The sequence below is a fragment of the Typopeltis vanoorti genome, chromosome 1, assembly GCF_054136105.1.
Source record: "Typopeltis vanoorti isolate ZY-2024b chromosome 1, IOZ_Tvanoo_1.0, whole genome shotgun sequence".
NCBI classification, from domain to species: domain Eukaryota; kingdom Metazoa; phylum Arthropoda; class Arachnida; order Uropygi; family Thelyphonidae; genus Typopeltis; species Typopeltis vanoorti.
This window is the reverse complement of record NC_143549.1, coordinates 144671497-144686774: the sequence shown is the minus strand read 5'-3', so window position 1 is coordinate 144686774 and position 15278 is coordinate 144671497. Positions and strand designations below refer to the sequence as shown.

The following is a 15278-nucleotide window of genomic DNA, read 5'->3' as shown; positions in this document are numbered from 1 at the left end:
CCAGAAGAAGAAAAAAAACCCACCTCTGTATGAGACTGGTCATCTTTAGTTGAAAAAAAATCATAAAGGTTCCACATATCATAAATAATCAAAACCAAGTCTCTTTCCAACCAAAGGGCTTTGTTTATACCAACTGAGCTATGGAACTCCTACCTTTGTATGCCACGTGACTTCTGGTATAATACCATGTAACTGTACTTCGGTTATCTGACTACAAGTATTAGGATGGGAAATTGCTCTCCCACTGTGGTTAGATAAATGGTACATTACTCCTGTAGAGTTTTCACAGTAATTCACAATGACCAGATACAGAGCACCATACATTCAGAAAAATATGAATTGAAATAGAAATATGAAAATATGTTACAAATCATATTACTGACTGTATTAGGAGACATATATTTAAACTATTTAGTAATTCAAAAACCTCATATATCAGAATAAAAGCTTCCAGATTTGTAATTGAAGTTTTTGACTCTCAAAAATAAAAATTTCCTGAGGCTAGTTTTTTTTTTTTTTATGTGGCTCCCACCCATGAAAGGTTTATTTATAAACCTCTAGTACATTCGTACCATTGTAGGTTAATGATATATATATATATATATATATATATATATATATATTTGTATTTTTCATTTATTTTTTTTACCTAGTCTGGAAACCCTGCTCTAGAGACCAAACATGGAACTTTTTCAAGCCACTTCAGGCATTCAATATGTGAGGTGGTGGTCTCACACTGGGCAATGAAATTCATCTCCACCTAAAGATGATCACGAATATCCATGTCCATGGCAGGATTCGAACCTGCAGTCTATTAGCTATAGGGTATATACGTTAACTACTCAATCAACCAGGCCAGCAAGTGAAAACTGATATTATACTTTAGGTTTCTGCATTATAAATAGTTCAGAAATGCTATTCTTAAAACAGAGAAATCTTAATGGCTGATTTAATTAGAAATACTTCTGATGGAAGCAGCTGTTCTCCTTTAGAGACCAACAGTCCAATTTGGGAGTAAATAGTTGTTTACAAAATTAAGATTTTAAATAAAATTAAATAATTTTATTTAAAATAAATAATATTTTAAATAAACACATAAAGTGCAGTGAAATTATACTCAGCAATATTCATTTCGAATATAAACCATTCCTGATTTTTAGGCATCTAGACTACAAGATTAAAGTATGACTTCATCTTGTATTCCAGAGAAAAGTTATTACGGTACAAAAGGAAGTAGACTGAATCATAACTGCATCTCTTCGAAAGTTATTTGTCTTGTTTGATTCTATTAAGGTGAACTACAAAGCTATATACTTTTGTTCTATGCTTTAAAATATGGAATGATTTAAATGCAAAATTACATGCCAGTATTTAAAATAAAAGTGAGTCAAATCTGATTTAAAATGAGTTGACTAAAAATTTTCATGATTATGATAATTCATCATGGTCATAAATAAATGAGAACACTATTTTGTTACGGTCCATAACTTATTTTAATTATACAAACCATTCTTGAAAAAATGTGCAGCTTTCTTTTTTTTTTTCTGTTCTTATAACTGCTTTTTTTTTCTAATTCTTGTATTTTTAAAAAAAATTCTACTATATGAGTGAAAACATTCATTTAGTCTAATTTTCTTTTTCACTATTTAATCTTTTATGTCCATTGATATATCTGTAATACTGTCTCTATGTATAATGAGATATGAACATTAGCCATATCACTGGTGTCTTTCTGTTCTAAACAGCACTAAGGGAATGTTCGAACAATAGTCCTTACACAGAGGCTCTGCTGTCCTCTTCCTTTGCCATCCTTCATATCTGAAGATAGTTAAATACAATCGAAATATTTTACCTGAAGATGTGATCAAGGCACATACACATACACTGACATCTTTGAAATAGCAAAGGTCATGTTTGGCTTCAAAGAGAAATATTTTAGCAGTATGAGTGTTACATCATTTACATATGCAATTTAAACCACCATATTGTTTTTATCACACCTATCAGATCACATGTGATATAGTACATCTGTTATGGTACAATTTGTGAGATAATGTAGCATGCACTGAATTCACAAGCACTGAACATCATATTTCAAACTATCCTCAACAGAGGTTATGCTTGACCATTCGGGAGTCGCAGATCTTGATGAAGAATGCCATAATTGTTCTGCTGATTCACTGACTTATGATCAAGTTCTTGATGTCCAGTTCCCCCACTAGTATTACTTTTCTCCAATGCCAATGAAGAATTCTGAAAGGAACCAAAAAATAAAGAGTAAAATATACAGAATGAAAGGATAAAAGTCTGAGAGCTTATGTGCATGCACACACAATATATAATAGCATCAAATATTTTTTTTTTATATAATAAGTAGTGAATTGTTCAATACAGTAAAATTATAACACACAGGCAAAAGGTTAAGAATAAATGAAAAGTAAATCCAAAAACATACTACATCGCTATATCCAGATGCTAGAAAACTTGGAAACTGCACAGAGATTATCTTTCTCACTAGAAATTTGTGTGAAGAGAAAAGAGTGCAATTTGTGAATGTGGATGAGAAGACAAACAAATGGAACTGTGAACTTAATGGTTTTGAATGCACTTGAATGGTTTTGAAGTGAGTCTTCTATAAGACTCACTCCACTTTTCACTCAACATGGTGAAAAATGGGAAAAATTGTTACACTTCACAAAGGTGTAAATAAGAATGAGGCTACAAATTATAGGCCGATCTGCATGTCCTGAGTTGTTGTTAAAATATTTGAGCAGTTGGTGAGGACTAGGATTCAGGGTTGATGATAGCTGCATTTTCTATGATGGTCAACATGGATTTGTTAGGGGGAATGTGATGCTTTAGCAATCTGCTCAGATATTACAACAAAGTGATAAATTTTCTGAATAAGAGAGATGCATATATATAGTGATGTACTTGGATTTTTCAAAGGCCTTTGATAGACTACCACATGACAAGCTAGTAGATAAACTGAAATAGATGGGACTGGATAATAGATCAGTGAGTAAGATAGGTAACTGGCTGTCAGATAGATATCAGCAGGTTGTATATGGAGGAGTGGTATCACCCAAAAGATGAAAGTCAGTATTGGAGGGCCATAGGGATCTGTTGTTTCACTAGTATGTTAATGATATTGGAACAGCTTAATTGGAGATAACAGCTGTTTGCAGATGACAAAGTTGGAAAGAACCATGAGAAGCAGAACAAATACTGTTGTCTTACAGTCAGTTCCAATAGACTGTGTGAATGGAGTGTGAGTGGAGCCATCAGTTTAATGCAATAAAGTGCAAGGTGTTGAAATTTGGTAGGCAAGCTTAGAATGCAGAGTATCCAATTAATGGAGAAATTTTGAAGTAGGTGGAAGAGATGAGAGAGAGATATCTGGGAGTGATGGTGGACAGAGATGATGTGTACAGGTAACACTGCTAAAATTGTAAAAACATTACAATGGATTATGACAATGAGAAGGACAGTCATATGCTGGAGCAAAGAGATGGTTTCCTTGTATATGCCACCTTTCCAGGTGGCAGAAATTTCAATGTTATGAAGTAACCATGGAGAAGGTACCATCTCTGATATTTTAAGACTGATGGCATGCAAATTGCTGAGCTTGATGGATAGAAGATAAAGGGATAATATGAGTGAGACATTTAAACTGATGAAAGGTGTTTATTGGATTGACACTGGGAAGATATGGTAGAACAAGGGGAAGGAAAAAGGACAAGGGGGCCCATCTCTGGCTTTTTCCATAGAGAGCTAGACAATAATGTCTGAGAAGTGCTATGAGAGATATGTTGTTTAAGATAGAGCCCTGAATAATAATAATAATGTATGGTGAGCCATACAGTGTACATAATTTACGGTCTATATATACTGGAAAAAAGATATTCAACAGAAAATATTTATACAAGAGTATAATGCTGCCAAAGATTCTTATAGGTGAGTGTATATATATATATATATATATATTAAAAAAAAGAGATGAAACCCCAATGAGTATTATTTTTTTATGTTAAACATTAGAGTTTTAAGAAAGTCTAATGCTAAAGTGAGTATTTAGGTGTGAGATGAATTTGTGGACAGTAAGTGGACAGTGTGAGACTACTGTCCACTTATTGAAGGCCTGAAGTGGCTTGAAAAAATTCTTATATAACATTAGTCAAAATAGAAAAAAAAAATCCTTGGTATACATATGGTATGAATGTACTAAAAGTTTACAAAAACTTTTGTGGGCAGGAGCCACATAAAAAAAAAAAAACATAATGGATAATGAAAACTTTTTGACTAAAAGGTTTGTATGTATACTTATTTATGCAGAAATATCAGCGTTGATGCATTAAGTAAATAGAGTGCATAGATAAGAAGTTCGGTTTAGTATATTTATATATTTTCATATTCTAAGTACAATATGATGAGAAGCAGTGCCTGTACAATAAGGCAAGGAATTTGAAGAGATTGGTAGTTGCACACAGACTATGCTTATTACAACAAACTTGATCCTATTGTAAATGGAACTGATTCTAGCAAACTTTCCAATATAAAAAAAAATATTCCTTTCATCCTTCTGAGTTCAGATAACCATAGAGCCTTTAAACTCGTTGGAGGTGTCACATAATAATAATAATTATTACTATTATTATCAAGGAAGATAAGGAAGCTGATTTCAAATGTGATGTGCGGTCAGCAAACTTTTATACGCTATGATACAGCACATAATAGAGTGTCTATTCTTTAAAGAGAGAAGTGGATGAGATAGGGTAACACACCTGCTCTTTTTGAAAGCAAGAAGTCAAGTATTAGCTGTAGTGTAGTAAATAGTGAGTTTACTGATAAGAAGCTAAGTAATAACTAGGCAATTACCAGAGATCTACCCATCCCATCAGAGAAGTCGGTAGCATTATAAGGAGGACCAATAATGTGCAACTATATCTAACAGGAGCACGAGTAAAAAATGGAACAGATAGGTACATGTTTTTGAGAAGTAACTATATACCATGGTTAACTATATAAACATGGTATATAGTTAACCATGTTTGCATAAATAATACTGTCAACAGAAAAATAGTATCAAGTAGATAGCTATGATTAACTTGTTAGCAAAATTAGAGAGAGAGAGAGAGAGAGAGAGAACTTGGTGTAATGGTTGAATTATGCAGAATTTTGCCCAGGTGTGACAACTATGGAAAAATGTGTTAAGATACAATGTCACATAGCGCCTTCTTCACCACTTGCTCCATTAATTGTATTTAAATTTATATATAAAGAAAGAATCCTTTCTTTTAGTGAATGAATAAAGTGAATAAAGTGAAAAACGAAAAAATATTTTTATTTATCATATATTTATTGCATATTAGTGTAAAATTAATAAAAGAAGAAAAAAAACGAAGTAATTTTGAAGATTGGAAGGAAAAAAAAGCCTTGAAAACCTTTGGCCTAAAATCCAGACAAGCAGACTTTCCAAAAAAAGGTTTCTAGATTATCAGAGAATAATGGAAAAATAATAATTTTTTGGAAATAGAAAGAATTCATAATCATTTATATATAGTCAAATTGGTGGGTTGGTGGCTTTCACGGTTACAAAGTGAGTGTGCATTATTTCTGAAAATTGCATATGTTTACAGACTGGTTTATTTGTTTTGCATGAGAAAATATACACACATTTGTGGAAAACCCCTTATAAAAGTTCTTCATGTTCTAAATGAGATTCATTCTTCCCAACAAAGAATATCACAGTCAGAGGTGATAGTATACATATTGGTATTTATATGTTTGCATTACCATATTATATATGAAAATAATTTCTTGAAAATACAATTTAAAGGTGTTCATTCATTAAAAATAGTAGCCAAAAGCTATATACCTGCAAAGATAAACTATCTCTCATGTAAGTGGGATTTTCAAAAGATACACTTGTTCCTGGTGCTGCTTTTCCATGGAATTTCAAATACACATAAATGGCTATTGCTCCAGCTAAAACAAGTAGTAAAGAGCCAACAACTACACCTGCAGCAATCTTTCCACCACTACTAACACCGCTACCTAAAATAGGAGGAAACATATTATTATTTATATGCAAAATAAACAACTTTATTTCAGATTTTTACAGTTGACTCTCATTATAACAAACTTATGGAGACCACAAATTTGTATTATAGTATGTATTTAGTATGATTATAAGTTTGCATTTAGTATTGTGAATTTTCTTTAGAATAGTACTAAGGATATGTGAATTTGGGCAGGATTTTTCAGTAGTGTGAGAGTTGAATGAAACTAGGAAGGAAATTATTAATTCATAATGATGCACAGAATAAATTTAATAGCACTAATACTTTTCCCCTTGTATCATGAGAGAAAAGGCTTGCAGATGACTGAGTTCATGTTTTGTCCTTATATGTATATCCTTCTCTGTCAGCTATGTCTCATTAATACAAATATCAAACAAAATAAATAAACAAATACACCTATCTCTCATCATTACACAAAAACATCTCATCTTGCTCTTACCATGTCAGACCGGATGGTCTCGAGACCAAGCAACTGGGGGGAGGGGTTCATATGCTAATCCTATTCTAGTTCTAGGGGGATTAACTCAAACATGGTCTAGTATGTCTGTCTCTGAATGTATCTATAATATATCCAGATTTGCCTGTTCGAGACAAAAAAAAATGAAATCTCTGGTAGTACAAATTTTGATGTGTGTGACATTAAATTAACGGGTCTCTATATGTGACCTGTTAATTTAATGGATCACATATATCATCTTTAGTTGAAAAGCCCTTATAAATGTTTTACTGAAATAAAGAGCCAAAAGACTTCAGTTCAACGATGCAAAATTATAAAAGTAAGTAAATAAAAGTATTTGTAAAATGTAAAACCTTATTTGCTAGAAAACTGAAAAAACATTGCATTGATACTGCTATATATGAAAAGTAAATGCAGTGCAAGATAAATTTCACAAAATATAGATTTTTTTCTGTATTTATGTTTAAATTTTAATTAGATTTTCACAATATTTTTATTCTTATACAGTGAAGGTAATATTTTATTGATCAGCGAGTTTCTTAATGTCGCTAGTGAATGAACTGTGTGAACACAGTGTCACTGTGTTGCTAGTGAACGTGGCAGTCGTGCTGAGCTATGCTAGAAAAAGCGTTTTTAAATTTTAAAGTACAGTGTCGCTTTTTGTCTCAAATTGTGCTGCAGTTGTGTTTCAGTTGGATACAAGTGTCCTTCAGTGGTGTTATTTTTGGAATTTTGTTGTATACGAGGTGGTATCAAAAGGTTTCGAGACTAGGTTTGTAACATGCCAACATATGGCAGCACGCACAGTCACAGGGAGCACCTACCTTCATAAGTCAGTGTCCCAAAGAACATCATCCTGTGTACATTGCGAGCTGTGCAACTGATGCTATTCTGACCACCTGCGTTACCACATCTGCAATTTCATCATGGACAGCAAGTTAGAACGAAGAGCAAAAACGTGAAATTCACGTTTGAAAAAACGTGAAATTCGAGGATCATTACCAGTGACGAAACTTGAGTGTATGGGTACGACCCTGAGACGAAGCAACAGTCTTCACAGTGGAAGAGGCCATCATCTCCACGACCGAAAAAGGTGAGGCAGGTCCGCAGCTCGACCAAGTGCATGCTCATCGTCTTTTTTGACATTCGCGGCATTGTGCATCAAGAATTTGTCCTCAGGGGCCAGACCATCAATAGCGAGTTCTACTACCAGGTTTTAAAGCATCTGAGGGAGGACATTCGGCAAAAGCAACCAGATCTGTGGTGTGAAAAAAAAACTGGATGCTCCACGATGACAATGCACCCTGTCACCGAGCTCTCCTCACATGTGAGTTTCTTGCCAGAAACAACATGATCTCACTTCTGCACCCACCCTACTTGCCAGATTTGGCTCCTTCAGACTTCGCCCTCTTCCCAAAGATGAAGATCCAGCTCAAAAGTCACCATTTTGACACCATTGCAGAGATCCAGCACGAATCGCAGAAGGTGCTTGACATGCTTTGAAAAGAAGACTTCCAGGACACATTCCAGAAGTGGCAAGAATGCAGGGAGCGCTGTATTGATATGCAAGGGGACTATTTTGAAAGTGATAGTGTGTAAACGTAGATAAATAAAGTAATTTCTCATAAACAGAGCTAGTCTCAAAACTTTTTGATTACCACCTCGTATATTGTGTTTTCCAGTGGCAGCTGGTGACAATAGAAACAGGTGGGACCAGGGGCCAAAAGCAACTTATTTTTATATTTATATAGTGGGTTCTATTATTGATTTATAGTTATAATTTCTATTGCAATAATGTTTAGTCAGAATCCACTGATGCATTGAGCTATTAATTTTTTAAAAGTGTTAGAATGTAACGTACATGGGCTCAACGTATTAATAACATGAAAACTCGAAAGATTTGCAGTTGCGGGCATGTGGCCCGGAAATCCAAAGATGCTGGTTCGACTCTGGCTGGCAGCACTGCAAAATATCTTCACTTTTCAAGTGTTAAAAAAAAGTTATTATTTACTTTACAAATCAATGTCATAACTTTTGAGAAAATAAGTTTTTAAAAAGATGAAATTGTTTAATTAAGATTGACTAATAGAAGCCATAAATATAAACACATAAAAGTCAAAGAAAAATCATAAGTTTTATTTTTTACAAAGTAAACATAATACGAACTATCGATTTTGTTCATAGTTAAAATGTATTGTTTATGGACGTAATAAAAATTTAAACTTTAAAATAAATTATAACAAAAAACTATAAAACAGATCAACAATGAGAATAAATAATAAGACAATGAAAAAATTGCATGCTATTTACATACAAACACAGTGACTGGGCCAGACTAAACTGGCCCCAAGATAAGCGTTGCACCCGTTCATAATCAAAGAATCACGCACTATGTACAGTCTCTGGGGACTAAATATAAAATTTTAAATTTCTTAGAGTCATAAAAATACTAGTATTGGAGGAAAAGGTAAAGACTAGTATTGTACCTGCAGATGGCAATTTATCTTATGTGCTTTACATAACGATGACAGGATTTATGTAATTTTATTATCATTTTCTTTAATATAATTACTCAAAAGTGAACATATGAACTAGCTCTGTAAACGATAGCAGCGTACAACATGTCTTTTGTATGCAGGAAAAGTGGAGTACTTTTCAAAATACACATGTATTCAATAACTAAAATGTCACTTTCTGAATTAGTTCAGATAAAAATATACAACATGTCTTTTGTATGCAGGAAAAGTGGAGTACTTTTCAAAATACACATGTATTCAATAACTAAAATGTCACTTTCTAAATTAGTTCAGATAAAAATATTATTATTATTATTATTATTATTATTATTCAGGCCTCCAAGGAGTCAAAAGACTCATCGAGGGAGGTCCTTTCTAAGACATAAAGTCTGTCAAGACTCATCGAGGGTGACCATATGGTTTTGACTTGGAAAATGAATAGACATGCAGGAGTATCAAAGAGACGGGAACTTATGTGGAATTATAAGGAAGGTGATTATAATAGTCTTAGACGTCAACTTCAGGAAGTTTCATGGAGGGAGGAATTGGAAGGCAGGGATATCACCAGCGCGTGGGAAATTGTGAAAGAATATTTGTTATCAGCAATGGTAAGTTGTATACCACGAGTGAAGAAGAGGGCGCAATTTGGAGTAAAGTGGATGACAAACAATATTAAACAGGAATTGCATGCGAAAAAGAGGCTATGGAAGAGATATAAGGAGACAGGTGAAGAGATGCATGAGGAATATAAGACACAGGCCAGAAGAGTGACTCGTGTGGTAAGGAAAGCGAAACTGGAATATGAGAGGAGATTGGCCCTAAGATCCAAAGAAAATCCTAGGGAATTTTTTAGCTATGTGGCCAGTAGGAGGAGAAATGACTGTGGAAGAATGATATTGTGGGATAAAAATGGGAATAGAGTGACTGATGCAGAGGACATAGTGGAATTGTTCAATGAACACTTTATTGGAGTATTTCATCCTAGAGGAGTCAGTTTTAATGCTAGAGGGATAGGACTGGTACGAGGTCTGGAGGTACAGGAGGAGAGTGTGTTTCAGATACTGAGTACTCTGGATGTCAGTAAAGCTGTGGGACTGGATGGTATTTCGCCACGAGTTTTGAGAGAATGTGCTAGGGAATTGACAGTACCTTTAACGTGGCTTTTCAATGAAAGTCTGGCTTTGGCAAAGGTGCCCAGGGAATGGAAGGAAGGTAAGATAGTGCCATTGCATAAGGGTGGTAACAGACTGGAAGTGTCTAATTATAGGCCAGTCTGTGTGTCATCAGTAGTTGTTAAGATCTTGGAGAAAGTAGTGAGGGACCGTGTACAGCATTGGGCAGATGAGGGTAATGTTATCTGTGAGAATCAACATGGATTTGTGAAAGGACGCTCTTGTTTTAGCAATATGCTAGCCTTTTATAATAAAGTTACAAGAGCATTAGATGAGGGAAAGGCATATACTGCAATTTTCTTAGACTTGGCGAAGGCATTTGACAGGGTGCCACATGATAAGCTGATATTTAAGTTGCAGCACATGGGTCTGGATGTCAGATTAGTCAACTGGATTCAGGATTGGCTGTCTGATAGGTATCAGAGAGTTGTGTATGGTGGAGCAGTTTCCAGGAGGCAGAGGGTTACAAGTGGGGTCCCACAGGGCTCAGTACTAGGACCTATATTGTTTAACCTTTATATCAATGACATAGCCAGTGGATTGCAGGGGGATATTCAGTTGTTTGCAGATGATGCGAAGCTTGGAAGGATTATTAGTAATAGTGCAGATGTGGTAGCCCTGCAAGAGGATTTAAATAAGCTAGATAGATGGGCAAATGAATGGGGGTGTCAGTTTAATGCAGCAAAATGTAAGGTCTTGAGGTTTGGGAAACATCGATGGGATGCTGCATACTCTATGGGAGGAGTTATACTGGAGGAAGTAGGGGAGACAAGAGATCTGGGGTTGATGATTGATAGAAACCTGAAGTTTAGGGGACATATTGCAAAGGTGGTGAAGGTAACACAGAGGATTGCTGCTATTATGAGAAGGACACTGACCTGCAGAGATAAGAGGGTTATCATTCCGTTGTATAAGTCTCTGATCAGACCACACTTGGACTATTGTTCTCAGATAAAAATATATATCACACCTGGATGGATGTCTAAATACACAGAACAGAAAAATAGTGAATAGTTAGAAGAATAAATATTCTTAAATATTATACCCTTTCTCCTTAACTGTTCTTAAATATTTTACTCTCCCTAATAACTATTCTAACTATTAATAGAATAGTTAACCCTCAACTCCTATCGCAGGTCAGTTTTGACCTCAGAGAACTTATTTCTTATGCTAGCTGCCAGAGTTTGCATTTCTTGCGGCGCTGCTTTCACGTAATCATCTCAGTTCATGTCTGTCGCTTGTAGTAAATGCACATTTTGTCCACTGAATCCGAATCTGTTTATAGTAATAAGAGGTTTGGGTCAAATTTAAACTCAGTATAGAAGTTAAGTAACTCTTTAAAGTTCGGTTTGCCTTGAATAATTAGTTTTATTTTTGAAAATTATAAGCAGTCATGAATAAAGGATTGAGTATAGAAAAATGCTTAGCTTACTTGAATGAATTGGATAATAGAAGTGATGGTAAATCCAATATTTTTTCTAATGATGAAGATAGTGATATAAGCGATGCTTCTAGTGAATGCAGTGATCATGATACTGACAGTGAAACAGATGCTAATGAAGGCTCAGATAAAGAAGCAGAAAACACAGACACACAAGGGAATCACAATTATTTGTATGGACGTAACTGCTACAAATGGTGCACACAGCCTCCAGCAACATCTAGGACTCACAGACACAAAATTATCACTCATCTGCCAGGATTGAAGGAACCTGCACTAAATAATAAACTGATGTGTCCTGTAGAAGCATGGAATCTATTGTTTACAGAAGGTATGTTGCAAAACATTGTTGACTCCACTAATGAAAAAATCCCTGAACTAAGTGCTAATTATGGCCCTACATGTACTTATGCCAATCATTTATCACATACAGAATTTAGAGCTTTTCTTGGGCTTCTGTTACTATCAGGAATTATGAAATAAAACCACAAAGATGTTAGCTCATTATTTGCTACTGATGGTACAGGAAGAGAAATATTCAAAACAACAATGAGCAAGGAACGTTTCCTCTTACTAGCAATACGATTTGTTGATTTAGCTACAAGGAAACACAAATTAGGGGACAGGCTGGCTGCAATATCTGAAATTTTCAATGAATTCATCAACAACAGTATATCAAACTATACATGTTCCGAATTTACAACAACAGATGAAATGTTGGTTGGTTTTCGAGGACGTTGTTTATTCCGAGTGTATCTACACAGCAAGCCTAAAAAATATGGCATCAAAATAATGTGCTTGTGTGATGCAAAAATTCGTTATTTGATAAATGTATTTGTGTACACTGGTAAAGATAATTCACCCGATACAAACAAATTCTCTATGCCAACTAGATCAGTGATAGACTCCATTGCTGGTGCCAACTCAATGTGACTGGTGACAACTGATTTACATTGACAGAACTTGTTGATGAACTCAAGTCTATGGGTCTTATGTATGTTGGCACCATGAGAAGAAACAAAAGAGTAATAACACCAAGCTGCCTGCTTTCCAAGAAGAAACAAGTAGGAGAAACACACTTTGACTTTACAAGAGACAAGACGATCATGTCCTATGTGCCAAAAAAGGAACAAGTCTGTTGTGCTAATTTCGTCAATGCATCATGATAAGAGTGTAAATGGCATGAATGGGAAGCCAGAAATGATTGATGTTTACATTTCTTCTAAAAGGAGGAGTTTATGCATTAGACCAAAAATGTACATTATATGATGTTGGAAGACAGTGTCGCAGATGGCCTCTTGTAATATTTTATTCATTGTTTAATATATCTTGTGTTAACAGTCATGTAATATTTTAAACTGCCAATAATGATGCAAAAATGAGGCACAGAGACTTCATCAAGAACATTGGCATGACTCTGATACTAGACCACATGAAAATTCGAGCACAAATTGAAACGCTGCCGAAGGAACTGAGATTGGCCATTATCAGGTTGACATATCAGGCATTATTTGGCTGACAGGGACACCACTTCAAATCAAGCCTACTTTTGAAAGACCCTTCAAAATGAATATGTTGCTATATCTGCCGATGATCAGATGACAAGAGACATGCAGGTGTTTGCTCTCAATGCCTTAGAAATGTGTGTAAAAGTCTTTAAACAGTGAAAGTATTTTGCAATGAATGTCAGTAATCGAACACTGTATTCAATAAAACATGCCTGACAGTTCTGAAATAGTTCTGAAAATGTTCAAGACAAATATGAATAATTACATAACAATAATCCAAATAATAAAATAGAAGTATTACTTTTGTATATCCCCATGTTGAAGGGACAGATATATTTGAAGTTAGCCATGTTTTTCCATGTTATTTTTTTCTGTGCTGTTGGACTTTGATGTCCTGTTTCTGTATTAAGCTAGAAATTGTGTTCTCATATGGTTATTCTTTTAATAAAAATCTTACATTATAATAAAATTCCGTTAAAAGGGTGTTCCATATATTATTCTTGTGTCTTTTTCTAAATTTAATTCTTGGGGTCAGATTTGACCCCACAATAGTACTTACGTATAACTAATTTAAGGATAGTAGTTGAAGGTTAGTAGGAATGATAGGAATATGTAAATAGTTAACTATAAATATTTGTTGGATATAACTATTATCCCTAACTATTCTTAAATATGGTGCTCTTTCTCCCTAACCATCCTATCCCAGTTCTGTAACAATTAATATTCCATCTACAGAAAGCTAAATATAATTATTTAGCTTTCGAAATATTTAAAAATATTTCTTTAATTTTTTTTAAAATATTTTTTTGTGCGATTAATTTTCCCACGATAGTCTCCATGATGAATTTTCCTCGTGATGAATTTTCCCACAATGATTTGTCCAGACAATTTCTGTAAGTTCTGTAACAATTAATATTCCATCTACAGAGCCTGTAGCAGGAAAGAATATTAATAACTTTATATGGAATAAAAATTTTCAGAAAGCTAAATATAATTGTTTAGCTTTCGAAATATAATTAAAAATATTTCTTTAAATTTTTAAAATTTTTTTTTGTGCGATTAATATTCCCGCGATAAATAGTCTCAATAATGAATTTTCCCATGATGAATTGTCCAGACATAATCCAATTCCCATGCAGTTACAGGCTGAAATTTTGTGGCAAAGTAATTTTCGATAAAATTACATTTACACAAAAGTAATCACGTTTGAACAAAAAAAGTCAACAACCCAAACTTTTTGAGTTTTAATTATTCCCAAAAACTTTTGATAATTTAGATTGAATAGTTGTTAAACACATTTCAGTGATAGATAAATACTATTTTTATTTTTTAATATCTGATCCACACACGAAAGGCCAGATGACCTATAGCACATTAGTGCTATGCGTAGTCAAGAGGAATAAAAGAAAGGAGGAATCTGTTCATATTCTGCTTGAACAGCTGAGGGTTGTAATCTTTGGGGAAGGCAGAATGGGGGAGAATGTTCCAAAGGACAGAAATAGATGAAACATGAGACAGTGAAGTTGGTTTGGTGAGTTTCAAAATGTACTGTAAAAGGGTGTTGGTTAGCAGTGGCTCTTGTTTTAATGATTTTAGAGAAGGGGGGGGGGTAATATTAGTGGCCAATTCAGCCGAGCACAGTCTATGAAAGTATCTGTACAAGAGGCACAAAGCAGAAACTGAATCTCTCTCTCTCTCTCTCTCTCTCTCTCTCTCTCTCTCTCTCTCAAAGAGAGAGAGAGAGAGACTGAAGTGGGCATTTAGCCATCACAGAACAACACAAGCTGTGTAAAGTGAATAACTGCTGAATATTCATGAAAGGTATTAAGGCTAATACCTTTGTAGGATTAATGAACAGTAGAAGGGGGAGGGGGGAAGAGCAATATATTGAAAAATTTTGATTTTTTAAATTATATGGCATGGTATATTCACAACAGCCTCTGCAGCTCAATCAGTGTCAACAATGCTCTTTGAAGACCTGGGGTCAATATCTAAGATATATAAGAACCTTTATTAGGGCTTTTCAACAAAAGTAAGTCAGCCAGTTGCAAGGATCTGGCAGAGTATTTCCTTCCAGAAATTTGGACTTTTGCCTTGCACA

General features: G+C 34.5%; 1 protein-coding gene across 3 annotated transcripts in view; it reads right to left on the bottom strand.

The window, feature by feature from the left end:
• Positions 1-1509: 1509 nt before the first annotated feature.
• LOC150110505 (Ig-like and fibronectin type-III domain-containing protein 1) overlaps positions 1510-15278 on the bottom strand; it is a 325466-nt gene continuing 311697 nt past the window's right edge. For all 3 annotated transcript variants that reach the window (XM_090394289.1, XM_090394271.1, XM_090394280.1), the window contains 2 exons: positions 5879-6057; positions 1510-2253 (listed from right to left, as the gene is read on the bottom strand). In XM_090394289.1, the coding sequence (XP_090250415.1) occupies positions 2116-2253; positions 5879-6057 (317 nt within the window). In that variant the 3' untranslated portion in view covers positions 1510-2115. The remainder of the gene's footprint in view (positions 2254-5878; positions 6058-15278) is intronic.